This window comes from Syngnathus typhle, linkage group LG1, assembly GCF_033458585.1.
Source record: "Syngnathus typhle isolate RoL2023-S1 ecotype Sweden linkage group LG1, RoL_Styp_1.0, whole genome shotgun sequence".
Taxonomy (NCBI): Eukaryota; Metazoa; Chordata; class Actinopteri; order Syngnathiformes; family Syngnathidae; genus Syngnathus; species Syngnathus typhle.
Window position 1 is genome coordinate 16,065,154 of NC_083738.1, and position 27,201 is coordinate 16,092,354.

The following is a 27,201-nucleotide window of genomic DNA, read 5'->3' on the forward strand; positions in this document are numbered from 1 at the left end:
TCGTTCAACTGGACATGATATCATGCTTGACGATGGTTCAACTCTTGCTCACAAAGTGGTATATCTTCTAGTGCAGTGTTTCCCAACCGCTGTGCCGCGGCACACTGGTGAGTTGTACCGTGGGAAATTGTCCCATATTAATTAGGGAGCCCCTTGTAAACAGGATTGCCAAACCGCTGGTCATTTAGCACAAGGCCTGGCCAGCCACTTGCTAATCGCATGCGCATTGGTAATCGGAGAATCTTGAGATCTCATGTTGTGTCGGTCTGATTGTGCTGCATTGGCACATATTCAGTTTATGTGTGTGCTGCTGTGTGCTTTTGATAACAGTGACGCTCTGACGGCCGTGATGTGTTTACAGACTTACAGTTTACAAAAACCCTGGGGGAGAGGGGAGCAGTGAGCAGCAGCGGTGCCGCGCTCGGGAATCAATTGGTGATCTAAAATTAAATTAATTTTAAAATGCTCTGTAGATGTAGTCGAGCACACACAAAACGTAAGCATAAAATAGTGTACGGGATCCCTATACTGTATGTCATCCAGATGACGAACATTAGCAGAAACCCCTGGGTGGGTGTTAGGGGGTCCGGCCCATGACAAGGTCCAATATGTCAAAGCGGCCATGCAGGACCGGGGGGTGAGCACAGCAATGGCTTGGCATAACACAACTCTGAAACCTCAGCTGAAAGGAAATATTTGGACAACAGGGCTTTGCGTTTCAGCAGATACACAGCAAGAGAGAGAGAGAGAGATGATGGATTAACATAGGAGAAAACAAAGAACAGCTGCGCACATGTGAACCTTCTGTGTAAAACAGCCCAAAATCAGACATGTCATTTGTCATACTGTACCTGCTGGGGGGCGGACAAAACTTTGTCTCCATTGTTATTCCACTCAGGTTCTGCCTCCATTTTGAGTAGACTCCAGTCATCACACTCAGTGATGGACACTAACACAGAGCAAGCACCCCACCCCCCTCATTAAATTACACTGTGGAGTTCCAGCGCTAATTCTACATGTTTCCTTCGAAAGACCTTTTGTTATAGCCATAATGAGCCATTTAGCCTATGTGAGTCGCTAGTGTTTGGTTTTGGGAACGGCCATTCAGAGCCTCCCGTAAAGACTGAGCTTCATTGTTGATACAAGACACCCATGATGTGGAATCTGGATGTTTGCTTGCAGAGATGTAAAGTCATCAACTGCCTAAAACGGGGGAGCCACTCCACAATGGGGTTAATCCTGTTAAAATAGACATGTGGTCTGTCATCTACGGTGAATGTTGATTTTCAACTTTGTGCCAATGCCACTTCTTCAAAGAGGACATTTTGTAGGATTGGGTGCAAAAATGACACCCAGGAGAGTTGAATCTGTATAAATTATTTAATTATCTCAATTAAAACTTTCAAAAGTTAAGTAATATTACGAACTATATTATATATAAGTAGTATAATATGCAATAATAATAATACAAATAATTATAAAAGTCACTAACGTGGAAAGGGGATTGTGTAACTTGTTGTCCAGTTCCGTACGATATTGTAGTGGGAGCCAGACACTTCAAGTGATTGAGCATCTGCATTGAAAGTGACCTAATCCTACATTGGAGAGCAGGTTTGACTTGAGGAATTTCAGACCATGCGAGCTGATGCAGCACAGGGGATGTCTAAAATGTTGACAGGCATGTGTAAACCAGTGAGGAGGGAAGACATGCTCCAATTGCTCTCTTGTGCAGCACATGGCCGTCGTGAATGAGCAGGAGCAGCCGTCCCGTCTGGCCTATGTGCCCGGTGCGGCGCGGCCGCTTTCCGCCTTTTTGCGTTGTTCACAAAGTGCCCTATGTAAGCATCTGCTCAACCACAACAGAATGGGAGTTGACATTTCAAAGCGCCGGTGCGCACGCTTTATGAATCCGCCGACCCCGAATTTCTGACTTCGACTCAATTCATCACGCTTAACGAACGGCTGACAGGATGAAGGCAGTCTGTCATCACCCGCCCGCCTTCCTTGACACGCCTCTTCTTGCTATTTCTCCCCCCTAACAAACCGAACCAAGCTACGTTTAATCTCCGTCTGTGGCCCTTTTCCAGTGCGGAGATTTGCACTGTGCCGTCTCACAACCGACAGACAAGGCTCTCCTGCCGGGGGTTAACAGACTTCTCTGCGGGGTGCCTTACATGCGTAAAAAGAGATTTAGAATGTCTGTCTGCCGTCGATGGGGTGGTGTGCTCCCTGTGGGCACATTTTCAAACCTTCAGGCTTTATTTTAAAACAGAGGACCGGTGAAGACAGGAGACTAGCCGGCAACAAAGAAGATACTGTTTTCAATACTAATTCCTGAAACATATTCTAAGGAAGTGTTTCTGAACATTGAGCCGAAGGAAATAGTTTAAATGTGACGAGCTCACAGAACACTAACAGAAAGGTATGTCACAAAAAGTGTACTATGTATAGTGAAATAATCCTGATCTGGTCAAAAAGCACATAAGTGACTGTTACTATACATACTCGCTGGCTGGCATAGATAGGTTAAAAACAATCTGATTGATTAAGTGGAATTGGATGCTTTCCCACAGCACAACAGCCCCCTGGTTGGAAATCACTGCTATAACATTCACATTTGAGACCTTTCTGTAACTAAAGTTTATATAACAAAAATGATTTAACTTGACACTTTTGGGTCTGTACAAAAGCTTGCGTTACTTGCCACAAAGATTCATTTTCGTCTTAAATGTCCAAAGGACATTCTATCAGAAGGTTTGCGGTTTGTCCACACACGCAATGCAGCGCGATTCTCGTCAAATGGAATTTTATTGGACCACATGATGCCGATATATATTCCGGATAAAAAGTTTGGAAGCTTGGTTTGTCTGTTATATAATTCAGTTACATTGTTCATTCTAATCCTTTTGGGGATACACAAATGAGCAGTACTTACATCAAGCGTATCCTCATTTATCACCAGCATGCCCATGTTCTTTGTCAAAAGTTTGCAGGAATGTCCTAAGGGAGAAAAAGAACAGAAAATTATAAAACAAACCTACTGTAAGGATTGCCATATCTACAACCATTTAAGACATGACTTATATGATAGATAGGTATGATATGAAATTTCTCATTTGATTTATGTGATTGTAAAGTTTGGAAAACTTGAATGTTAGAACGTCAAACATCATACTTGCGGAATGCAACTTGACCACATTTTAAGGACACAGTTCAAATGTAGCCACTGCATAAAACACAGCATGAAAGTCCTGTGTGAGGCTATGAGAACGTTTCCCCTCAAAAGCAAACATCATTGAAGGGCTGGCACGGGCGGATTGTTTTTGTTAGTGTAAGACGGGAAAATGTTCAAAATTTAGAAAAGGTCTCCAAATGTCTCCTCCACTTCGGAATTGGTCTCCGCTCCCTCTCTGCTCTTGTCCACCGTTTCCGATCAACGTGTTTACCTTCAGCTGATTTGACAGCAGCCAAACAGAGAATGTGGCATTCCTTTGCCTGTAATTTTCTCAGGCAGAACTAAATTGCGCTCCCGCGGGACTTGAGGAATGTGCAATAACGACATGTCGTATGACAGCTGCCTCCGCTGTTACAACAGTTTGGGGTTTGCATTTAACCCACACACTATGAACTGAAGGGAGTCTGAATGGTCGGATCAATAAGCAGTTTTGACAGGTCAGTTCAAGCAGAGAATGTTGAGTCAGTAAGAGACGAACGACCATGTTCTTCTGTTATTGCATATTGTTGGGCTAATGTTTGAGTCTTTGGGTGGAGGTGCACTGTCTGTAATAAAGGATTTAAATAATGGATTTCACAACTTGTCAGTAACTGGCAAATGACCAACTAGTTTGGGACCTATTAGGATGAAGTGGAACCAGAATTAAACAAGAAAAGAATCATCTTAATTGAAAAATAAAATAAAATAATACAGTTATAGAATGATACTGCTGTCCGCAGCTGTCAACTGAAATTGGGAATACAACGGCTCGCCTATTTGGGAGGTTGGGTCACATGTCATTTGCAAGGCAAACCTGAGGAGGAGAATGTCAAAATGGCCACCGCTTGCGATGGATAAAAACAGGTGGCTTTATCTGCTTAATTTTTATTCCACTAATCCAACATGGACAAGCGGGGGGGGGGCATAAACATTAGCGTATTATTACAAGGAAATCTCTTGTCTTGAGTTCTACTGTAAGTAACAAATATTTGAAGACCGACGGTGGAGCAGCACATGTAGAAAAGTAAATAGAAATTTGATTTCAACATGTTGATGAAAAATGAGGCATGAAATACATATTTTTTGCAAACAGTAATTTTTGCAAACTGATTTCCTTCAGTACTACTTTGTTTTTTTTCCCCTGAAGCTGGGGAGCAGGCACTTTGCATCCGCTACATCCTGGCTCTGACCTGTCCGGAGCGTGACACACTTTCACCCAACAGCGGAGCAAATAGCACGAGGCAGCATAACCCAGAGCAAACAGCGCTGCAAGCCAGCTACTCTGCTGTCAGACTAACTATTGTGCATCTCACTGTATAGGTGCCAAATGAAGGAGAACTGCTAACAACGGCAGTTTTTACGATTGCCAGTTCGACACAAGTCAGATCAAACTGACCTGCCACGTTCCTTTACCGTTGAATTGAGTAAACACAGCTGGCTGATTTATGGTGGGCTGTGCCAAGAGTGGCATCTGGGTGGTTCGCTCCACCTCGTAGGCTAGAACTCAAACACGAGAGATCCTCTTTCAGTTTGGAAAAATTGTAAAATTTAAGTCAATACTGAAAGGGGATCTACAGTGCAACTCCGGTCTAAAAAGGCCGACCTGTAATAGTGAGCCCACAGTGATCATGTGCTCACACCTGGGCAGCATGGGCACAAAGAGCTGATTGAGAGGGCCCGCAGTGGTGGGTAGATTCAAAATGGATTATCGATTTTCCCGCCATCGTTGTTCGCATGTCGGCTGCCATATGGAAGCAGAAGAATTGCAAGGCAGCATGGAAAGCAGGAGTGAAGTAGAAAATGTTTCGCAGGAGTCACTCATTTGCACTTCTGATGCATTCTGTGAGACCAGAGTGCCCCAAGGGGAAGCTGACATGTACAAAGTGCCTGCTTGTGTACATATGCATGTTATTTACATCATGTCTGTGAGAGGGGCTCATACATCATTTGGTGTTCTGCAACAGATGCTTGTTCTAGATGTGTGCCACAGAGAACGCGCCTTATAGTTTCTCCGACTGACCGGAGCACCTTGAAGAGGCCGCGGAAAACGTATCAAGTTTAACATCTGTGTCGTAATGTAGGCAAGCTTCAAGTCTTCACGTGAATGCAATGCAAATGACTTTCAGGACACTATTCCCATTTTTGTGGGCTAAGGCTGGTCAGAGTATGCATGGAAAACAGGCACCTACCAATGAGATTTCATGCGTTTCAATTTAACATTTGTAACGGTGCTTTAATTGTGTATATGAATTAAACACTGGCAACAGTCGAACAATACAAATGTGTTCACCATTCCACCATTCTTAAATTTGTTTCAAGTGGATAAAAAAGTTCAACACTTCTAACAGTATAATGATAAAATGTCTACTAGCGCTTAAACAATTAGATATTTGGGGGTGTTGCCTAGCTTGTGATAATTATGACACCATTGACATTTTTCCAGTACACACAGTACAGGCTTAGCAGTTAACTCTAATGTCCGTGTCAAAAATCGGAGGTATCATCCTGAAATCAAATTACACGTAACCTCCCTTAAATTTATTGGAGTTGAGATAGGGAAACTATCAGAGGGATGACCACTAAGGAAAAATGGTGCATAAAGCTGAAAATTTGAAATTCATCTAAACTAGGCTTTATACTTTGTCTTCAAAAAGGAAAAGATTCCAAGTGACGTCTTCTCTTTTTCAAATGAGCTGCACGTTGAATTTGTATGACTCTGTAAATGGTTTTGATATCCTCCTTACCAATGTTGATGGCTGTTTCCTGTTTATCCCCTGTAAGAATCCAGATCTTGATGTCAGCCTTCATCAGTGTCTCTATCGTCTCGGGCACTTTATCCTGCAGCTTGTCCTCAATGGCAGTGGCCCCCAACAACTGTAAGTTCTACCACAGAAAAACGTCCGTAAACATACGTGTCAGGAAGTAAGCATATGCAGACTTGAAGAAGGCATGGAAGAATTGGTGGTGTTTTTGCAACAATGTTGTAAGAGAGAGTTGTACAATCACAAGTGAAAAATTAAAGTTCAAATGTTTAATAATTGAATTAAAATCAAATGAGTGTGTGTGTGTGTAGTTGAATAAGAGTTGGAATATTCAGGGGGAAAAAAGTCCATTTCAAGAACAGTCCGAAGAAAACAATAAAAAAGTCAAAATTTTAGAAAAAAAACCTGTCAAGCATAATATAATTTAGCTTACTTAAATGTATCCTTATTTTGAATTTGGCTTATTAATGCAGTTTAAAATTAATACTTTAAATTTTTCTGAAGTAGTCGTTGGAGGTTGATATGCGCTCCAATACTGTTGGATTGTGACTCCAGTGCGCCTCCTTGTGGCTATAAGGGACATTTTATGCTATAGCCCAAAAAATAATGTACGTACTGGACAGTACATCTCGTCTTAGATTTGCTCACTAAGCAGTTCACATTACATTTTCCCCATTGGAAAAGATCCCCATTTATTGCATGATAGATTGCTCCCATTTGCGTGCGCGCATGTGTGCGCACGTGTGCGTGTTGTGTTAAAAAGTGCCAAGTGGGTGATTAACGACTGCGGCCGGCCGTGTTTGACTGGTGCTTCCGACTGAACCCACCTCTCACAGCCCAATTACCCGCTTCTGATCTCACACAAACATACACTTGGAATTTGCGCCGTTATCCGTGTTTGATTACATTGGCCAGTCTAGTCGGTCTTTTAAAGTTTAGTTGAGTCTGGTGTGGAAATGGAGAGCTTTCAAATACAAACTTGAGAGCTATTTTATTAAGTGTGTCTTTTTGCAGTGTTGCAGTGTGTACTAAATTTTACTCGAGTTTTTTTCTCAGGCACACCATAAGGGAAAGATCTGTTGTGAAAGAGTAAGTTCCCTTTTCACACGTACTATCGAGTTGTACTGCTTAGGCGAGCGAGGTGAAATATTTCTGGTTTAGAAAACCCACAACTAAGGTCAAAGGTTTCCAACTTGACTCAGGGAATACCAATAGTAGGTTCTCTCCTTGTTATTTGCAGAACAAGGTGAAAATAATTTCACTCATGTGGTCTGTTTTGGGATTAAAGTCACATTTTTGAAAAATCAAAGTCAATTCAATTCACTCAAGATCAATTGAAGAGGTTGCTGATAATATTAACCAAATCTTTGTCTGCAGCCATTCAAATGTGAATTAATCAATAAAAATCGATGAATTTCACAGCCAAAAAGCTCTGTGAAAGAAATGTCAGTTATGAGGCTGCCACATCCACGCTGCAAATACCAAAATACTATGCTGCCAGTCACGGTCCCTTGAAATGGGCCTGTTCACCTGCCCCTTTACAGAGGAACAAGAACATCTTGTTCATGTGGTAGAAGTGCGTTTGTTTCATTTCACCGTACCTTCTCGATGAGTTCGTAACTCTCCTCCATCTTGAGGGATCGGTTCTGCAGGGAGGTGCAGGCTCGGTGGTGCACCTCCAGCCACTGTTGATAAGTCGACTCGCTGATGTCTGCCACGGCAAAGCACAGTGTGCGCAGCCCTGGATAGCGACAACACCAATGTGATGATGACTCTATTCATTCTGTGTTTGAATAGTGTGTACTTGTCGGTATTTGATTATTTTTTTAATTTCCTTAGCAGCACTGTAGTATTAATTTTTAAGCAGTGAGTATTTTTTTAATTTTTTTATCATTAATACTTTATTGTTGATTTGATTATTTTTTTTCCCAAGTTAACATTACTCATTTTTAATTTATTTACACGATTTTCTTTTTTATCAATTAATTTAGCTCTATTTAGTCGCCTCTGGTTATACCACTTGTTTGCCACTAGGGGGCAGTGTAAGCACAGAACAAAAACGAAAATCTAAATGTGAAATCTGACTGGTCTGGACAGCAGTAATGAGACAGTTTTTTTCTAATTCAGGGGGGTGACTCTCACCCTCAGTGGCAAACTGCTCCAGATGTTTCAACGTGATCTCTTTGTAGCGAGAGCTGTCTGCCAGTCTGTCATAGATCACCGTGTCCTGAAGACAAACACAGATGTTCACTGAAAACTCACACATAAATACGCATCAATGTGTGTGCTCGAGCTTTACTAAGCCATACGCTGCGGTAGAAGTGAATGTAGGCATCTGTACGATGCGTGGTTTTACAGTATTGTAGAAGATTGCCTGCACTACAGAGACGATTTTGCACGCCTGTCTGTGTCACTGATGATGAGGATAATGATAGCAACGGGTATGGATCGCGTATCACCATGGCGACAGACAAGACACTCACAGCTCCTTTGCAGTAGAGGCGGATCTTTCCGGATGGCGTGCGCATGATGACTGACATTCTCTTCCTTACACTGTGCAAAAGAGCGAGAGAGAGAAGGTGTCATCTCGAGGTGTTACAGCCAACAAATTATCGCACACAGTTTGACCACAGCATGAGGAGGATAAAATTAGACAACATGGAGGTGGCTAAGATTAAAGTAACTCATTGTAAGTAACCGCTACAGATTTCTGGAAACATAACAACATTGGAGCGTACAACTAAAGCTCAGAGCAAAATGCGTGAGAACATTGACAACAAATCACAAAGTGGAAACTGAACTCGTGCTGCCTGCCCCTAGTAAGTGAGTGAACATCTCCCACCAGTGAATAATTTAAACAAACACGTATAACAAGCAACAACAAAAAGATCTAATGTACATTTTGAGAACATTTATTTTACAGCTCTCCAAACTCACAACTGACCATGCTCAGTTCTGCGAATAATAATTCTGTTATTCATACTATACCTTGTGAACTCAAGCACATGAAGCAGCTCATACTTCTCCTCGCTTCCCATCTAAAAGCATAACAGAGACAACAAGGTGGGATTCAATAATCATCTCTAATTGAAGCAACCTCAAGGCAAGAGACCAAACGATTAAGGCAACGTGAAGCGCTAAGATGGCCCTGATGAAGCTGGAGGAATTATAGCCATGTCTCAGAGACACAATGTTCTCAGGAGCAGAGAAAAGGGAGAAATGGTTTTGGCCTTTCTCCGCCTCGAGTGCAATCATCAGGTTAGCCAATTAAAAGAACAACAGGACCTGCACACTCTGCACTGGCTCAAACTACCATCATCATGGACATGTGCTCTTACATGCACTATTCCTTAGAAAAGCTGCCTTTGGGCGGGCAGTAGGGGCTTCAAAAATAAGTGACAAAATAAATGGGATTTTTTTTTTGTTAGGGATGAATATTTCATGAAACTAATCAGGAAACGCGATCAAATATTTATCCAATGAAAACAAAAACATGAACTGTGCACTTAAGGCTGAAGCAAAAGCGTCCCGAAACACAAGCCAACTGTAACAACATGATAAAAAGAATAAAAAAAGGACATTTGGTTAATTTAATGTGCAAACACTATGTCACAAGGGAGCAAAGTAGCGGCGATGCTACAGTATTAGTGCGCTAACATTGGAGGATCAAATTCATTTTATGGTAATAGGTCATCAAGGTATTGAAATGGACATTCAATTTCATTTCAATGTTGCCATTGGCAAACTAGTTTCAGTTGGGTGGATATGGAGAGCTTGGTATTAAGGTGCTACTTTTGCTTTTGCAAACTTTGGGAACCTCACGTCATTTAATTGCAACTACTACACAACAGTCCGATCTTTCCTGCTTTTGTATAGTATACGAAAAACTAGAATTTGCAATTTCTGGACAAATTACGTGTGAAGGCGAAGAAGCTGAGAAAACACTTAGGGAATGCTACAGAATGATGTGTAAAGTTGGAATGGGTTGAATCGGTCAAATAATGTAGGAATTTAAAGGGGAAAAACAAAATGTTCTTAAATTTGGTGTGAATTTTAAAGTTGAAATTTGGAATTTTTGGTAAATGGGAAGTTGTGGAATAAGTAGGCAGTTGAAAGTTGGAACGGGTTGAATTGGTCAAAAATTGTAGAAATTAGAAGGGGAAAAACAAGATTTCGTAAAAATTTGCCATGAATTTTAAAGTTCAAAATTTAGAATTTGTGGTAAGTGGGAGGTTTTGGAATAGGTAGGCATAAGATGAACAGTTAAATGTTGGAATGGGACAAAATTTTGTCGAATTCTGCATGAATTTTAAAAGTGAAAATGTGAAATTTTTGAATCGTGGGAAATTGTGGAATAGGTAGGCATAAAATGAACAGTTTAAAGTTGGAATGGGTTGAATCAGTTGAAAAATGTAGAAATTAGAAGAGAAAAATTAAATTGTAAAGTTGTACAGGACATTTTAAGGTGATATTGTAAAATCTTTGAAACGTGCCAATTTTGGGAATGTTGAGAATCCTTCCCAATGTGATTTGGATGTGCGGAATGATGTGAATTTCAAACGGGAACGATGTAAATATGAATTGTTGAATGTACCATTAAGAATCAATGGGGACCATTTTGCCGGGAATTTGTGAATTCTGCGGAAACGTAAAATATTTGGAATGAGAAAAATGCAAGGGCTCCTCACGTGAATATTTGGAACACGTCAAAAGTGGAATGGGGTGAATCAGATGAATTAAGACAGCGCAACATCAATAAATTTGTTAACCACTCAATGGCATTTTCCATTTTGTGTTTGCATTAAGCTAAGATGACCTTTCTAAGGCAAAGCTATGTTTTGTGCTTGGTTTGGCAGAAAAGTTCAAGCGAGGGAGTGAGTGGCAATAAGCAGCTTGAATTCTCTTTGACAGAAACATAACATTCAATCCCTCATGCTGCGAAAAAAAAAAGTGGTCCCATTCCTTTTGTGCGTATGTTTGAATTGCAACGAATCAAACGTACCATTTCCACAATGACGCTGTCTGGTGTTCTACCAGAGAACACAAAACCCAGATTGCGTGCAGCTCTCACCAAAGCGCTTTCATCTTGGGAATAAAGAAAAAGTCAAGAAATGTTACACACAAGAGGCCAACGCCGGATACGTTTTCATAACGAGGGCAGTGTTTGCAGCCAGGTATCTTGTGGCTGGGCTTGCACGAGGACGCCGCAGGGTGAGAAAAAGCTATCTGTTTGTTTTTTTACAGTTCACTTAACAAGCTCATCCCCCACTTTGCTTCAAACCCCAAAGCTCCTACACACGAACACCATTGCCGTACGCAATCAGGCACAAAATAAGCACGCAATGTCACGTGAAGTAACAGCATAGTGTCGTCTGGTTAATCATCCTTGCGATTTATCAACACTTACAAGCATTTTGTCTCCATATATGTAGCAAGAGTAATATTCATATAATAAATAACAGACTTCAACAGACTCGGTAATTAATGGAATTTTCAGCAAATCTTACTCCCCCGTCTTATTTTGGGAATGAGAGTCGACTCAGTGTTTACATTTGGAGCAGCAAACAATGCCTCCAGGGATGGTGACATTTTGCGATTCCATTAAGAGTGTCCTTTTTTTTATTTTTTTATTTACTTTTTGTAGATTTACATACCAACGCTAAGGGCACCAGGGCAGGCATGTTTCAACAAACAGAAGTTGCAAACCTTCAACTAGGATAATTTTTTTTTTTCTTAGCTCAATTTCTTTTGTTTCTGCTGCTTTATTAATAAAAACTGTTTTTCTATCTTTTCTATTCCATATATTTCTAATGACCGGGACATACAAGTGTAAAGGAAAGTTAACCACTGTTAGATGAAACAAAAATACTCAGACTTTGAAAATGCCAAACAGATGTGTAAGGCAGAGTAAACAGGGTGGTTTTTACATGTTACTAATGACATTTAAAATTATCGTTGGAATCGAGTAAATTGATGTATATGCACTATTTTAGGAACTTCATCATTTGACAACGTCCACAGAATTGTCTATTTGTTCTGACTGGTTGTGACTGCGTTTTGCGTTGGGTCCTTGATGTTGCTACGGTCCTTTATGCTGCCATCTTTATTTTGTCATATTGGATTGGGTGGGCATGGCCTGATTTGACTTAAGTGTTTAAGCTTGAGCTACTAAATTTCATCCCCTTTTAATCTAGTCCTGCGCTCTCTTGCTACTTAATAATTATGTGTCTTGCATTCAGACTCTGTTTTTCCACTTCCGCGTCCTGTCTGCATGTGCATCTGGCTCCTTCACGTGACACCATTTTTCTGTACGATATCGCGAGGAAGGTGTGATGTACCTGGGGATGCCGCCTGGTAGGTGATTTGTCCGTCGTTACGCTCGGGGACTGCGGTGTGACAGATGGCCATCATGGTCATGAACTCCAGGATGACAGCAGCTGTAGGCTACGGGAAGGAGGGAAAAGAGACTATGACCTTGGATTTCTGCACATAATGAAGGAAAGAAGATTGGAAGAATAGGTAGAAACATTTCTCAAACAATCTACAAATTGACAGATACGTGTATTTTTTAAAGGTTTTTATTGTTCATTTACATTTTATGTTTTTCAGGATGGCCCCAGAAAAACCAAAATAGGTGTCATCACTGCCCCGTGCTAACCTTGAAAACTAATCTGTGGTCTTGCATCTCCATTTATAACCTTTCAGCCAGCAACCAACAAATTGTTCACCGCAAATCAATTTTTCAAGAGAGGAGAAAAAAGGATTTACCCAATGGTCTCATGAGTGTTTTAAGAGGACACTTGTCTAATATAGATTTGTGACTTTAATCATCTCTGCGACACCCCGGACAAAAACTAATGCGCTCTGAGGATGATTACATCATGAGTAATACCTCAAATTATCAGGATTTCAAGCTATTAGTAAGCACAAAGGAAAAAATGTATTCCTCTATATGCAGTAGATATAAACATGGCGCTGGCTTAACCTTGGGGTGGGACGGGGGTGTTTTATGATTAACCTTATCTCTGGGACATTTTACTTTCATTCTAGTTAAGAACTAGAAAACCTAGTCCACTGGATGTTTACACGAGGTATTTTCAAGCATTAATCTGAAAAAAAGTTTGACCACTCAATTGGCGTGTTCCAAGTATTATTATATTATATACCTATGTATTATATACATGAACAAAATATATTAGTAGCATTTCTCATAAAGAGGTGAAGGAACATTAGGTCTTTCTTGTGTATGTTTTTTGGTGCATTTTGTTTTTTAAATTGTCCCTACACAAAAGCTAACATTGTCAAACCAATGCCCATTTACACAGACTTGCAATAATGACTAAACACTTGTCAAGTTTAACCTGCAATATATACATGCCAGGCCAGTAGTAGGCAATCACACTTTAAATGTGTTTCGAAATAGTTGAAGAGCGATGGGGAAACAATTATTTTTGAAGGTTCATATTGAGCAGATGGAGCCATTACAAAAATGTTTCTTCCATCTCATCTCATTCCATCTCAAAAGATAAGTTTAATTTCAAACATACTGTACATCTATTGAGTGTCTGTTTTCCTTGCCAAACTAAATTGTGTACGCCCGTGATCGGGATGATTAAATCTGCTTTTTTCCTGTGTCCATGGCAACCCTGCTCTGTTCCAAAAGAAAAAAGAAATAAGGTATTGGTGCTGGGGTGTAGAGGAGGGTGTCTGCGAATCAAAGGGTCTCTTGAAAATGAAAGTACACAGTTTCTATAATAGTCCAGGTGGCCATGAAAGCCCTTTTCTGTTCTTATGCTAATCTAGTTTGGGTTGACAGGTATCCTCTGAAGGACGAGACACTGTGTTGCATGGATGTATGAAGGCCACAGCTTAATGCAGGGTTTAGTTTAGGCATGTAACTGTGAGGCTTAAGGAGTAATTATGCAAAAGAGGGCCTTGACAAGTTCGAGCGCAAAGAACTGATGAGACAGTCTTGTTGGTCAGGGAATACTGCACTGTCAGCGATCGACCCAGACCCTTGACCCCCACTGACTGGTGGGTCGTCGCCTTCTGTCACGCCAACGGTGACGGATGCCTACTTTTGACATGGACTGTGTGGCAAAAGTTGACAAGTCCAGGGAAAAAATGGTGCATTGACTCAAGAGAAAGTGAAAAGCACTGAGGGAGACGTTTATTTTTGTCGCTGCTGTGGTTTAATTCTCTTGGGTGATGTCGAAGCTCAACAGTCAGTGTGAACAGTAAAAGTCAAGTCAAATTTATTTGTATAGCCCTTAATCACAAAAAGGGCCACAGTAGAAGTGTGGTTCCTATTATTTAGCAAGAAGCTATAACACTAGATAGCTAGAAAAATAAATAAATAGCTAACTACAAAAGACAACAATAGATATGAAGAAAGAAATGGGTTCAGAGGATTATGGTGTTGCATATGGTAAGTAATGAATATAGTATAGACCTATTTTGGTTACAGCAGTATTTAACGATATAGTCTAATATTAATATTACTATATGATTTTGACGGCAATATGTTATGTACATTTTGATCCAAAACATTTCCTCAGGCTGACCTAACACAGGGTTTGTTATCAAGAGGATAGGATACTGTAAACATTCAGATTGCACATCATTTCTTGTTCTGAGGAACAAACTTAAGTTGACAGGCACCTTTACTCACATGATTACTTTGGAGGTTTTCCAACAAGCTCTGGTCAATAAATCCTGAGTCTTCTGACGAATGCGTGCTGTGCCTGGGAAGAGAACACGACACGCGTTAAACAAAAGAATGCAACAAAATAACAATGGAAATGACACACACACACACACACACACACACACACACACACACACACACACACGCACACACACACACACACACACACACACACACACACACATATATATAGAGAGAGAGAGAGGGAGATCAATACATAGATATTGATACATAGAACTTTTACTGCAGTTTTGAAGAGGATGGTGTCTTTATTAAAGCCCTGATCATGTATAAAATGACATGTGGCTTGTATCGATGCAAATTCTCAAGTTTTCTTATAGAGTATATTAAAACAGAAAAGAGGGCTGCTTTTCCAATTTGTTAATTCATAATCAGGTTTAGGTAAAATTGTTGTTTTACTCATAAAACACTAAGCTAGAGTCTAGCGAATTTGTTCAAGACACTGAACCAATAAAATTGTTGTAGAAGCAATGAAGAATCAATTCATGCATTATATTTAAATGACAACACCCGTCTGTTCGAGTACTGATAGGTATCCACTACTACAGTGGTCACTACCATGTGTTTAGGGGAAACAATAAAATATCATTCCACATGCTGTTAATATAGCAAGACAATGCTTAAAAGGAAACAACATCACCAAATCAGAGCCAAGCTTAATAAAAAATTTGAAAGTGAATTAGTTTCCTACGAGTACCATATAACGTTTACTGGAATAATTCATGAGAAAAACAGTGATAAAATCTTTAATGAGCAAAGAGTTAAAAGCTAAAGGGGTGTTGTTGGTTAATAAAAGAAATTATGTCTTTCATTATCCCTACAGCTATAGTGTGGGCCCATCGAACGGCAGCTCGCCGGCTGTCCGGTAGCGATCGATCCAGCGAGCCGTGATAAATGGCGTCCTATAGATCAGGGCGACAGCAGCTTTTGTCTGTGGCACTGCAGGCTTGATAGAAATGCTACCACCAGTGGTTGCCACACAGAGGCGGCCATAAGTCTTCTCAAGCCTGCAGGACTGCTCGAATGGCCGCTCCCATTTATGCAGGAGGGCAAATTCTGACATGCCAAATGCAAACAAGGCTAACATTTGGTTCTTTTAAAGATTAAATTTGAAAATTTGTTTCGAAGCAATGCAAATGTTTATCCAACCACATTGACACAATGAACCACCAATGCTAGATTGCAAATTTTGCTGATAGTGATAACATGATGCATTTATGACCACACACAGTGACACCACATTGCAGGGGGCTTACTCAATTACATTCGACATTATCTTATGCTAATGAAGCAACAAAGACAGAGTAGCCTGGCTGCGCAGGCAAAGGAAAGGAGATCCTATAAATGAGGTCCATTCGGGCATCACTCAACATGTCCACGGTCGTGATGAAACATTTCAGGCTCCGGCGCGGTAACTTATCGATTGACTGCCAGCGCAGCGGGGTGCCGTCACGACAGGAACATGGCTGCTGACGGCTTTCAATCAATTACCGGGGGCTGTATCCAGGTTAGAATTTAATAGCTGGAGGCTTGGATGGCTTTCGGAAATAACCAGTAGAAGGATGGTATCATCCCAAGCTAAGTTCTGACTGTAGTCCAATAAGTCCAAAGCAATTGGCATGCATGTATATTTCATGAATATCCTCAGAAACATGGATAACATCTATGGTCAAGTGTTACTGGGTACACCAGCGTTGGATGTTGTCCAGCGTCCAGGATTTATTACATTCTACTTTTAACAATTGTCATTCATCTTGGTAAAACACTATTAAGACAACTGATTACTGTATTGTAATAAACCTCACAAAAATAGAGCATGTTCTGAACAATATCAGTCTGACTATAAAATTTGCCAGTTAAAAAGAATTCTGTTGATGTCAATCGAAGCTATGTACATGTTGCCTTTTGTCTAGTGTTTTTAGAAAATACCTGGCGGTGAATATTTTATTAGTGACCCATTCTATACAATAGCAGTGCCACATGCATGATAGAAGCCTCAAAACTGGTTTCCATGGACAGAAAAAGCAGTTAAGGGACAACTGTTCACAGTAACTTCAACGCCGCCATCACACACGCCCTGATCACCCATGCAAAAATAGTTGCGGCATGCAGACCTGCGTACACGTGTGTGTGCACATGTGTGTGTGTGTATACCGGAGAGATCAGAAATCAGATGGTAAAAGAGTACAGTATGATATGCGATTAAAATCTTGTCTTCACATCACAACAGTTAGACACACTAAAAAGACTCCCTCATTTTAATTAAACATGTCACTGAACAACAGGGTTGCGTTCCAACTTAGTCACACATCCACCAAAGGCAGGGCAGCACTACAACGTCAAACAAGCAGCCCAATCATCTTACCCGTCGTCCTCCGCAAAACTACCATCCTCAGTCTCAGGCACGTGACTGTTGAAGCCATTGTAGGAAGGAAAAAAAAAAGGAAATAAAGACTGATTGTTAATGTGTTTTGAATACTAATCGTGTGTTGTTACTATTAGGGGATAGGTTAGGATGCTAGGAAAGATTGGAGCCAAGTTGCAAGGGTTTGGTAGGAATGTGTACTGTAGAAATGTGTCAAAGATAATATGAGCAACTGATTTATTTTTTTTTGAATGTACTTTCATTCTTCATCTTAACAACTACATAAATATGAATACAACGCATTTTAATTCTAATGTACTGAAGAACATAGTACTATAAATTCACAATTAAACGAAGCATTTTTGCAGCAAATAAAATATTTCCTGCACTCGACGGGACTGAGTGATTAAGATGAAATTAGTTAACATTAATAAATTAATTACATTAACTGTCAAATATATTTCTATATTATTTTTAACTCATCCGCATCAATTTGCATTTCCCACTTGGATGTCAAGCTTAGGAGATGGTGTGCACTTCACTTAGCTTAACAACATCTCTCCTTGAGATTTGGACTCCTTTCCAGTGGATTTAATGTCTACACCCTCGGGGATGACTTTATTAATTACAGCAGCCCTTCTTCATTTGTGGAGAGGAACGCATGCAGGCAGGCAGTTGTGTCAGTACTTTTGTGCGTGTGCGTGTGTGCGGGTCACCCAATTACAAGCCACGACTTTGCACGCACTTGTGCTAAAATTGTTCTCATGTTTCCCTCGTAAAAAAAAAAAGGATTTTCACACAACCCTAATGCGTAAAACTCAAAAAGCCGAGTTAGTATATTCCAGATGAAGACGCACGCAAAGCTGTTTAGAAACAACACTACTAAAGATACTCAACGTCACCTTAGGCGAGAAGCAAAATGGGACATCTGCGATGGGAATAGACAGCAAAGTGTCATACGGCAAAGCCAGCCTGTGTGTTGAGTGCAAGAATAAATGTACAGAAATATGTCAAGTCGTGAATGCCGTCGGAGCTTTGCCTAATTAAAAGATGTCTTATTCTGGTTTGAATCCATAAATGGGAATTAAAAGTAAAGACTTTGGTGAGGATTGGGCAGAGACTGCAGGCTGAGTGAAGTACGGCGGCAAGAGCTTTTGTCCCCGGCCAACAGACCTCATTTTGTTCATTTAGAAAGCTGCAAGTTAAAATTTTAAATAAAAAAATACGTTTGAAAACAATGCATGGATGGTGGGAGAACGTGGATGTTAATCAACCGGAAATAACTTTTAGAATTGAGAAGAGTCGGGCTGCCTTAGTGGGCAGTGGAAAGAGGTCATTCATGAAGTTTTGGAAGACCTCCTAACCATCTTTTCACTAAATGAAGTTTTATTCTGTTATCCTTGGCTTGTGTATTTAAATTGACGGAGGGTTCGGTCGGAATCTTAGCTTTTTCTGCCCTTTCATCATTTATTTATTACACTGTTGCGCCCTAGTTATCCTGCTCTTCTTTGGGGCAAACGTAGAAATTGATGGAAAATGGTATTTTGTGAAATGACAGTGCAACATTTATTTTTGTCCTGAATTGTCCCTCAAGGAAATGAAGTGGAATCTCATTTCTTGGAATTACTGACATCCACAATTTTTGGGGTCCTAATCAAAATATCCTTTTATCTATCCTTTTGTCTGTACATGATCAATCAAGCTTTTAATTAAATCCCAAAATGATTCATCATGCTCTGCCATGCTCGCACTTCACTCTTGTAAATATTTCTTTTCAGTGAGGTAAAACATTTGCGGGTGGTTAAGTGAACTGAGTGGTATGTGCATGGAAAAATAGGTGCAGATGCTCCTCTGCCCTCCAAAATGTTGGACAAAGACAACAGAGGAGCTGTCAAATGTCAACAGTATGCAGCCTTTTTATTTATAGCTTAGGACCTGACAAAGCTACTACTGATTAGTTGAGGAAGGAGCGAAAACAACTAACAAAAGAGAAGGTGAGAGAAGATGTGTGTGTGTGTGTGTGTGTGTGTGTGGGGGTTACATACCCGTAGGCCACGCCAGCAATGGTGCACTTCTTAAACTGCATGACATTGCAGGTCAGCGTGCCCGTCTTGTCAGAGAAAATGTATTTCACCTGCCCGGCAGGGAGAGGACATTCAAGATGGAGCACAATTAGAACGACAAAGATAAGACACACTGCTTGTATCACCTGGCCCAACTCTTCATTCAGGTTGGACGTGCGGGCCATGGCAGGTGTGTTGGTCGGCTCGTAGACCATATCGGTGTCCTGGCCAAGTCACAAAGAACAATTAACACATGATATAATTGCAACATTTCAAACTGGAATCGTCCAGCTCCCATTCTCCACTTCAATGAAACAGTCAGGTTAATAATTGGTGATGTTGAAAAATGAGACTGAAGTCCTGATATTTTCCATCGTGGCCGCAGTCAAAATCAAACGGGTTCTTTCCCTGGCAAAGAAGTGGAAACTGGACATGGAAATGTTTTTTCCACAGACACCAGTTTGATTTTGTCATCCAATTCCTACTTAGAAGAGCTAGTTGAACAAAGTACAAAAACAGTCAACAGTGTAGAGAAGGTCAAATTCCGGTCACCTGTAAAAACTAGAAAGCATATTTCAGCGGAAACACGGAAAGCTTAACTCTCGGCTCACCCAATTGATGAAGAAGGCCTGGATGAACTTGATGACCTCCAGTGTGACCAGCAGACTGATGGGGATCAGATTGTTGAACAGGATGATGAAGGTGAGGAAGTTGAGGCCGAAGTTCGCCGCCCCGCCATCTACGGAGGGGAGACGGGTTTGGACACAGGAAGTGATACACAGGAGGCTCGTCAGCGCCGGGTTCATGAGCATCCGTCGGTAAAATGTTAAGAGCCCGCAGCTACTTCCAGCCAATGGTCCCTATTATCCCAAAGCGGGGAGAGTGTGTTGGGCTAACACGGAGCACTGGCTGGAAATGAACCCATCCTCTCACCCAGGAGTCAAATTTAACACCCCATAGCTTGACAGTGAGGGACTGAGGTGTCTCCGTTGTGTCACAGCAACAGCCTTGGCATCCAGCTTGATCCAGGCAATGAAGCACTATGCAAAATGATGCCCCCCCCCCCCCCCCCCATCCCCAAAAGTGGCAATGATCAACAGAGAACCCCACGGACACCAAACATAAAAACAGGAGGGATGTCATTTACCTTGCCACAGCTTGCGGGAGCTTGCAAGAGTTACCTTCCTCAAGCCAACTTCATCTTAGCATTGAGAGGAGGGCCCCCTTGCCATGACATAGCAAAAGAAAACAAAACCAACAAACGCATGGCAGGATGGAAGCTATACTGCTACTGGTACAACAAATACAGGGAGTCTCAGAAGTGTGGAGGAGGGAGGGGCAGACAAACGCACTGGATGCTGTCAAGACAAAGGAGGGAGATTCAGTCCATAACACATTGCCAACCAACAAGGAGTGGAAAAGAGCGGGCGGATGACGCCGACGTGTTAATGATGACCACTGCACTGCATTGTTAGGTCCCTTCACTCAAAAACTCGGCTGTTTGGTTGCAAAGAACACCGCAGGGCAAGCGCCAGTGCAAAAGCACCCAAGGGGAGTACAGTGCAACCTCTAAAGTTGAATGCCATACTTTAAAGTCTTGTAAATTCGACACACCACAAGGAAGTGTTAAAAAAAAAAAAACTCAACTTTAAATGATTAAAAAAAAAAAAGCTTACAAACAATGACGTACGTGTACTCACGGCTGATAACGAGGCGCTCTATAGCGGCCACGCCAGCCCAAAGCGCTGCGTAAAAAAAATTGTCCTTACTCGCAATCTGGTACATGTGTCGCAATCATGGCAGAATAGAAGGCACCCTAAAGCGCTTAATATTCCATTACTCTAGCGATCACTCAATAGTTTTCAGTCTTCGCAGCAATTATCTCCAAACGTGTAGATTGAATTTAGAAACAGAGCACTATTAGTATTAAAACCAGTTCACTTGTATGATAATTAATGTTATATTGCCACCTTAAAAATGACATTTATAGTTACATAAACTGCTTTGTGTTCAACTTTAGAGATTCCACTGTACTTTCAATGTCATTTTAACCATTACTAACCATCAACTAGTCACAGCAACAGGTTTTAGTTGAAGATGCATTTTATTCATCCTTTTACTGGCTTAGTGTATTTCAGTATGAGGACTTCCCTAAAATAAGAGCAAAAGCACGATTGAATGGCTTTTGGTGGAACAACACCAGCGCAGCATTTGATTGAATTCCTTTCTATTTTACTAAAAAATACAATCGAACAGGTTGGCTGAATGCATAAATATTTAGCAACTTGCACTCTTTGGCCTCAATCTGCATTGTTTTCACAGTATACATGTCGTCGATTGCCATCCTCAGCACTCCGTGACCGCTCAAAGGCACATTAATTATTCACGGGTGTTCAGTGACATACGAGCCGGCGGGATGATGTGCGTGGCCAGCTAACGCACATTCTCCCCTTCATCTTCTCAATGTTGGCGAATGGCGAGGCTACAATCATTTTCTTTTACGGACTCATGTGATGCAAAATAATTTGACAGGCTTTCCACCGCTCTCTTTTGTCACAGGCTGGACAATGCGCACTGGAAAGAGTCTCAACAAGCTCCTTATGGCGGTACAATCAGTCTCAAGATGGAGCCCTGCTTTATGACTTACACTGCCCCCCTAAAGCGTTTTGAACGTGTTTTTAACCCCTCACCAAAAGCAATAGAGCACCAATAGAGCACCGTGTAGGGGGGGGGAATTTAAGTCATAATGCAAGTTTAAATCGACCAGGACACAACCTCTCCTACAGGCCTATCAGGGCACAGAGTAATGGCTGAAGTACCACGATGATCACTTTGCGTACCAGAGCTTTGTCACTGCACACCAGCTGTTCTTTTTTTGTTTTTGTTTTAAACTAAGCAATAATAACAAATCTGACCAGATGATAAAAGGCTGGAGGATTCATGCAATCCTACTAAACTGTGGCAGATGACTCCATGAAATTCCTGTGAATGTGACAAATTCAACCATTCACTCAATGTACATTTCATTTAGGCACCTCAGCAATCTCAAAACAAAAATAGTTGTAAAAATGTCAGTAACGGTTCTTGAACCATGACAAACTAGTAATCCCTGTACAGATAAAAAAAATCTGATTTAAAAAAAAAAAAGTTCCAAGTTACTTTATGGACGACTATCACATAAAAACCAGTGAAAAAACTGGTGGAGCGTGGAAGATTAGTCAATTGTCTTTGGTATCAAGTTAAAGATGAAATTTTGAAAATCGGTCAAAAATTGTTTCGTGGCAGAACGTGGGAATCTTGTGTCAATCACTACAACAGCATAAGGATGTAGGCGAACACAATTTATCCCTGCAGCCATCTTGTCATTGTCCAGAATGTTGGGTGTGTGGATGCCAATCAACAAAACAATCAGGTTCCAATAATAAGGTCATCTTAAATAAAACTATTAAGATATTTTTTATAATTATTCATTTGAATCACAAATGAAAATAAGGTCTCAACTGTTCTAAACATTCAAAATAATGATCCAAGTTTTGCGTCTACCGCTGCACCAGACCAGGAGCAGATTTGCATGACTCCTCTTACCATTTGTAAAGTGGTTTGAAAAGATGGCAACAGGGGCATTTGGAAAATGTCAGCCGCTGCTCTCAGTCATAAACATGTAGGCAGCCTCCTGCAGCAAACAGCGTATTACCTTCGCTCAGAGGTAGGGACAGAACTAGTCATTCTGGAGAAGAATGAGGGGTGGTTGTCTAAAGCTTGGCAGTGGCAAAGTGTTCCACGTGGCACAAAACAAAAGAGGGCATCAAAATAAAAATGGAGGAAACGTGAGACACCGTTTGCAACAGGCACTGAAAATAACTAGACGAAGGTGTAAGAGAGAGCTGGAGGGGAACACCTATCGTTGGATCCCTGGTATGTGCTTGTCCACGGGAACGGTCCCACACAAAGTTGGGCAACCGTATAAGGGGCGAGGGTAGGGGGCCTCATTTGCTTAGCAAAGGCAGAGCTTCAGTAAGGGGTTAGTAAGGGGAGGTCATTCACGGATGGCCAAGGCTTTAAAATGGTTGTTACCTGGAGCTGTTAAAAAAACGACAACAAAGAAAAACAACAAAATCAAACACAACATTAGAAAGGGAACAAAAAAAGTACAGCAGCGCAGTGATATTCAACCATTTGGCACTCAACACATCTAGGCATCAGTTAACAGGGAATTGGAGCATTCCCGCATTGGCACATATTTCACTTGTTATGAGAGAAACATTGTTTAACTGAGGCAACTGAACAAACGAAAAAGACACGTACATACCAGCATTTAAGGGAGTAACTTAAAACGACAAAGAAATAAGCTGATATGGACACAAGTGAGCTCAAATATGTGCAATGAGAGGTGGCGAGTGGCCTCAGGGGGGACTCTTACAGTTGAGGTCCATGTACCAGGCGTCATTGCCACACCGGTACTTCCAGATGGTTTGGCCCACGGAGCAGACTAATGAGATGGCTAGCAGGCAGCCAAACAAGACCAGAATCTGAAAGTTGGTGATGCGCTCCACGTTGGACAACTTCAGCGGCGGCCGAGTGGAGTTCTGACAAGGCAAAAAAAAATTAAAAAGAGGAAGTGAAGTCAATGCTGAAATATCTGAGAAGTGCGGTTGGTTGGCCCTGAATTTAAGTATGCTAATAGTAGCAAAGAGAATGTGTAAAAATGTGTAATGAAAAAATAAATAAATAAAACCTGCAAGTAAGGGGAGAGCATGCACTCCACATCGGAAGTTCAGAGACCGGATTGGAACCCGCCCAACCTCAGAACTGGGAGGCAGATGTGCTAACGATTCATTCATAGCAATTAAGTGCATTTAATTAGATCTTTTTCCTTACTGATTGCTACAGACTGTCTTGGATTAATAAGGCTTTTTTTTATTAGTACTATGGCGTCCTAAAAATAAAACAGCAGCACTTCACCATGAACCTGCCTCAGGTGAGATTAACTGCATTTCACGGTGGTAGTACCTGCATAAGTTTTGTGTCATGACCCGTGTAGACCACCACACCATGGACCCATTGTGTGTTCCTCAGCTGGGCTCCTCTCAATAAGATCTGGTCTGGACCAAGCGGCAACGTGCTGTAGTGGGGGGTGAGAAAAAAAACACAAAATACGTACACGGATATGAAGACTGCATACGATTTCTATCAAAGGCTCACACTCTATTTCTCCTGATTTCATACTGGGATTTATTGGCTGTTGTGTAAAGTCAGATGCTGCCTGTACTGAAGAGAAGTTACTACTTCTGTAAAGATTTAGAATGACACAAAAAGAACATGATGCTATTAAACCCTCTAAAAGCCAAACGTACTTCTGAAAATTGCTTACTCAGGGAAGCTTTTTAGTCCCCAGATGATTAAATCATAACGTCATAACATTGTATCCAGCCCCTCATAAAAATGCATTTTCCTCCCAGTGACACAGCCTTTGAAGCAACGCATAGCGGTAATTGAATTTGAGCGAACCAGGCGCCTTCAGCAGACAATGCACTCAGCTACGGGCGAATGGATCAGCCAAAGTTTCAATATCTCAACAGGTTAAAAGGGATTATACAAACAGCTGTGGGCTTTTCAAACTTGATGGATCAAATAACACGCTGTCCTTAAAGTTCCTGAAATTTTTCAGGTAGTAAGAATATCACGGAAAATATAGAAGCAATGGTAACCCTGATTGTTTTCAAAAGCTTCCTGGAAAAAAAAAAACATCCAGTCAACAATGTAGTTTAACAAGTTTACCCACCTGTGGCCATCTAGTCGGATGTTCCCAACAAACTCATACAGATGACGGTTTGGGCACTCGCACTCCATCCTTCCTGAGAGACGCATCAGGCTGTCTATGTCCTTCATGTCGGATGTCATTTGGAGACCCTGTTGATTTTGTTACTTCATGTGTCACCGATAACAACGGGAACATTGACGCAACGATGTGGTCCACAACAACAAAGAAGAAGAAAAACAAAAGAGAGAGCGAGAGAGAAACAGAGAGAGATTTACCTGTCTGATTTTTAGGTTTGTTTCGCCATCTAGATTAGATGTTTCAATGTAGCACATTCCCTGCGGTTCACTGTTGAGGAAAGAGATAATGACATAAAACCGGTGAAGTGCTGCTGAGTCATCTATAAAACATATTCAAATGAAAGAACATTATCTAATACTGTGGCGAAGGAAGTAAAAGTATGGCTGATTTTAATAACAGACAAATCTAGCCCACTTAATTTAGACAAGGTTGCTGTGCAGCAGCCTAATTATAGTTATACATATAAAGAAGCATTCTTTAGTTGCAGACTGCTTGAAAAACATGAAACTGCAAAGGGGCCGAGACGGGAGGAGAGAGAAAACTCCAGAGTGGCGTGATGCGAGCGAGAGGGCGTGCAGAGCACAAGAAGCAGAGCGGACAAATGAGCTTCTGACAGATTTCAGGCACAGGGACAGTGGTAGAGCATGCCACACTCTTAGCTACTCTTTGTGAGCAGTTCTTTGTTTTAGAGAGGGTTGGTTGAACCGTGGGAAGGGGGTTAGGGTTAGGGGGCAAATCAAAAAATACAGCTGTATTTACATGAATTGCTTAAAACAAATTTGTTTGGAGTCATGTTCAATTTGCTCCAGCCAATGGTGGTATTAGGTGGTTTACCATCCCAGGAATGGGACTTAAAAGGATTGAAAAATGCTTCCATTGTCTGGAGTGCTTGTCCTCATTAGGGTCACTGGCGAGGTGGAAGCCTTTATAAGATGACTGTCTGAGAAGCAAGGCACATCCACAACTGGTTGCCAGCAAATTGCAGGGAACATACAATGACTCTTTCTGAATTACACTGACACAAAGTGAAATTGTGAGTCAAAGGCAAAAAAAATAATAATGACAATACATAATTTAATCGGGTTGAGAATCCCAGTGAGTGCCTTGAGGGCATTCTTCAAATTACACTGCACCCCTCCACCAGTTTAAGACTCATTGTCAACTATGAGCTCTTAAGATTTTTTTCTTTTCCTTCTTAGACTTAGCCAAAGAGGCTTTCCTTTTTTTTCTTTTAACTTCCACTTTGCCAGAGAGAAGTATCGTGGCCCTAAAGGGTTGAAAAGGCTCAATACTGGATTGGAGAAAGACAAAACCAAAATGTCCAAAGTAAAGGGGGCTGAAATCAGACGTAAGCAGCCCACACAATATTCCTGAGTACAGTGCGCAAAAGTGCATGTCTCCATTGCCAGAAATAGTGAAGGGTGCAAAAGTAAAAAAGGGAAATACTCTTTTTCCACTTTGTTAAAAGTGAAAAGACCCAACATCTTTTCACAGCTCAGCATTTTCAGACCTGACAATGATGTCATTAATTAAACCCTAGATTGAAACCCTAGTTTGAAACCCTAACCCTAGTTTGAATCCCTGACCCTAGTGTTAAATACCTTTTTTTTTTTTTACGGAAACAGTTGCAATGTAAGCCACTATTGTCAAAATAGAAAACACCAAAATACATATTCCAGATGTCATTCATATTTCATTCTTGGAACGCAGGATCATGCAAATTTGGCAGTGACTGCACATGAGCCATGCACAAGAGCCATGGAATAGATTAAAAAAAGGCGAACATGCAACATCTGGGAGGTAATCACAAGCTCCTTTTTCCCTCAAACATGCAAATGAGCTTCTGAGAACAGCTTCTGAAAGTCTGGCCACATCTTTGCAACAGCCGTTGCCTTGGTAACACCTCTGGTTTTCCTGACCTGGACGACAGTATGACGAGGTCAGCCGGGAGGTGATCGCCGTTGGCAGCTCGGACGACTTCCCCAACAGTCACCTGATGTTAGTGACCGCACGACATCAGCAGGAGACAGCGCGGAAGAGAAAGGATGGTGGAAATGGAAAGGGGTGGAAAAACAAAGAGCAAACACATGAGAGGAGAAAGGTAACTGTTAGTCAGTCCTGAGGGTTCTTTATCTGCTTTCTCTTGTCCCACCTAGAGGAATGACAGCGATCAGACTATAAATCTTTGTTTTTTTTATGTGTTGTTGCCGCAATTCCAACTAAAAAACAC

General features: G+C 41.2%; 1 protein-coding gene across 4 annotated transcripts in view; it reads right to left on the reverse strand.

The window, feature by feature from the left end:
• atp8a1 (ATPase phospholipid transporting 8A1) overlaps positions 1 to 27,201 on the reverse strand; it is a 76,898-nt gene that overhangs the window by 31,114 nt on the left and 18,583 nt on the right. For 2 of the 4 annotated variants that reach the window (XM_061278042.1, XM_061278058.1), the window contains 17 exons: positions 25,169 to 25,238; positions 24,915 to 25,042; positions 24,143 to 24,254; positions 23,553 to 23,718; positions 19,744 to 19,871; positions 19,279 to 19,356; positions 19,115 to 19,203; positions 17,070 to 17,114; positions 14,648 to 14,720; positions 12,315 to 12,420; positions 10,979 to 11,061; positions 8,965 to 9,014; positions 8,460 to 8,529; positions 8,119 to 8,203; positions 7,578 to 7,717; positions 5,959 to 6,097; positions 2,936 to 3,000 (listed from right to left, as the gene is read on the reverse strand). In XM_061278042.1, coding sequence (XP_061134026.1) covers positions 2,936 to 3,000; positions 5,959 to 6,097; positions 7,578 to 7,717; positions 8,119 to 8,203; positions 8,460 to 8,529; positions 8,965 to 9,014; positions 10,979 to 11,061; positions 12,315 to 12,420; positions 14,648 to 14,720; positions 17,070 to 17,114; positions 19,115 to 19,203; positions 19,279 to 19,356; positions 19,744 to 19,871; positions 23,553 to 23,718; positions 24,143 to 24,254; positions 24,915 to 25,042; positions 25,169 to 25,238 — 1,627 coding nt within the window. Of the gene's footprint in view, positions 1 to 2,935; positions 3,001 to 5,958; positions 6,098 to 7,577; positions 7,718 to 8,118; positions 8,204 to 8,459; positions 8,530 to 8,964; positions 9,015 to 10,978; positions 11,062 to 12,314; positions 12,421 to 14,647; positions 14,721 to 17,069; positions 17,115 to 19,114; positions 19,204 to 19,278; positions 19,357 to 19,743; positions 19,872 to 23,552; positions 23,719 to 24,142; positions 24,255 to 24,914; positions 25,043 to 25,168; positions 25,239 to 26,890; positions 26,965 to 27,201 lie in introns of all 4 variants that reach the window. The other 2 variants (XM_061278036.1, XM_061278049.1) reach the window with 2 other exon arrangements.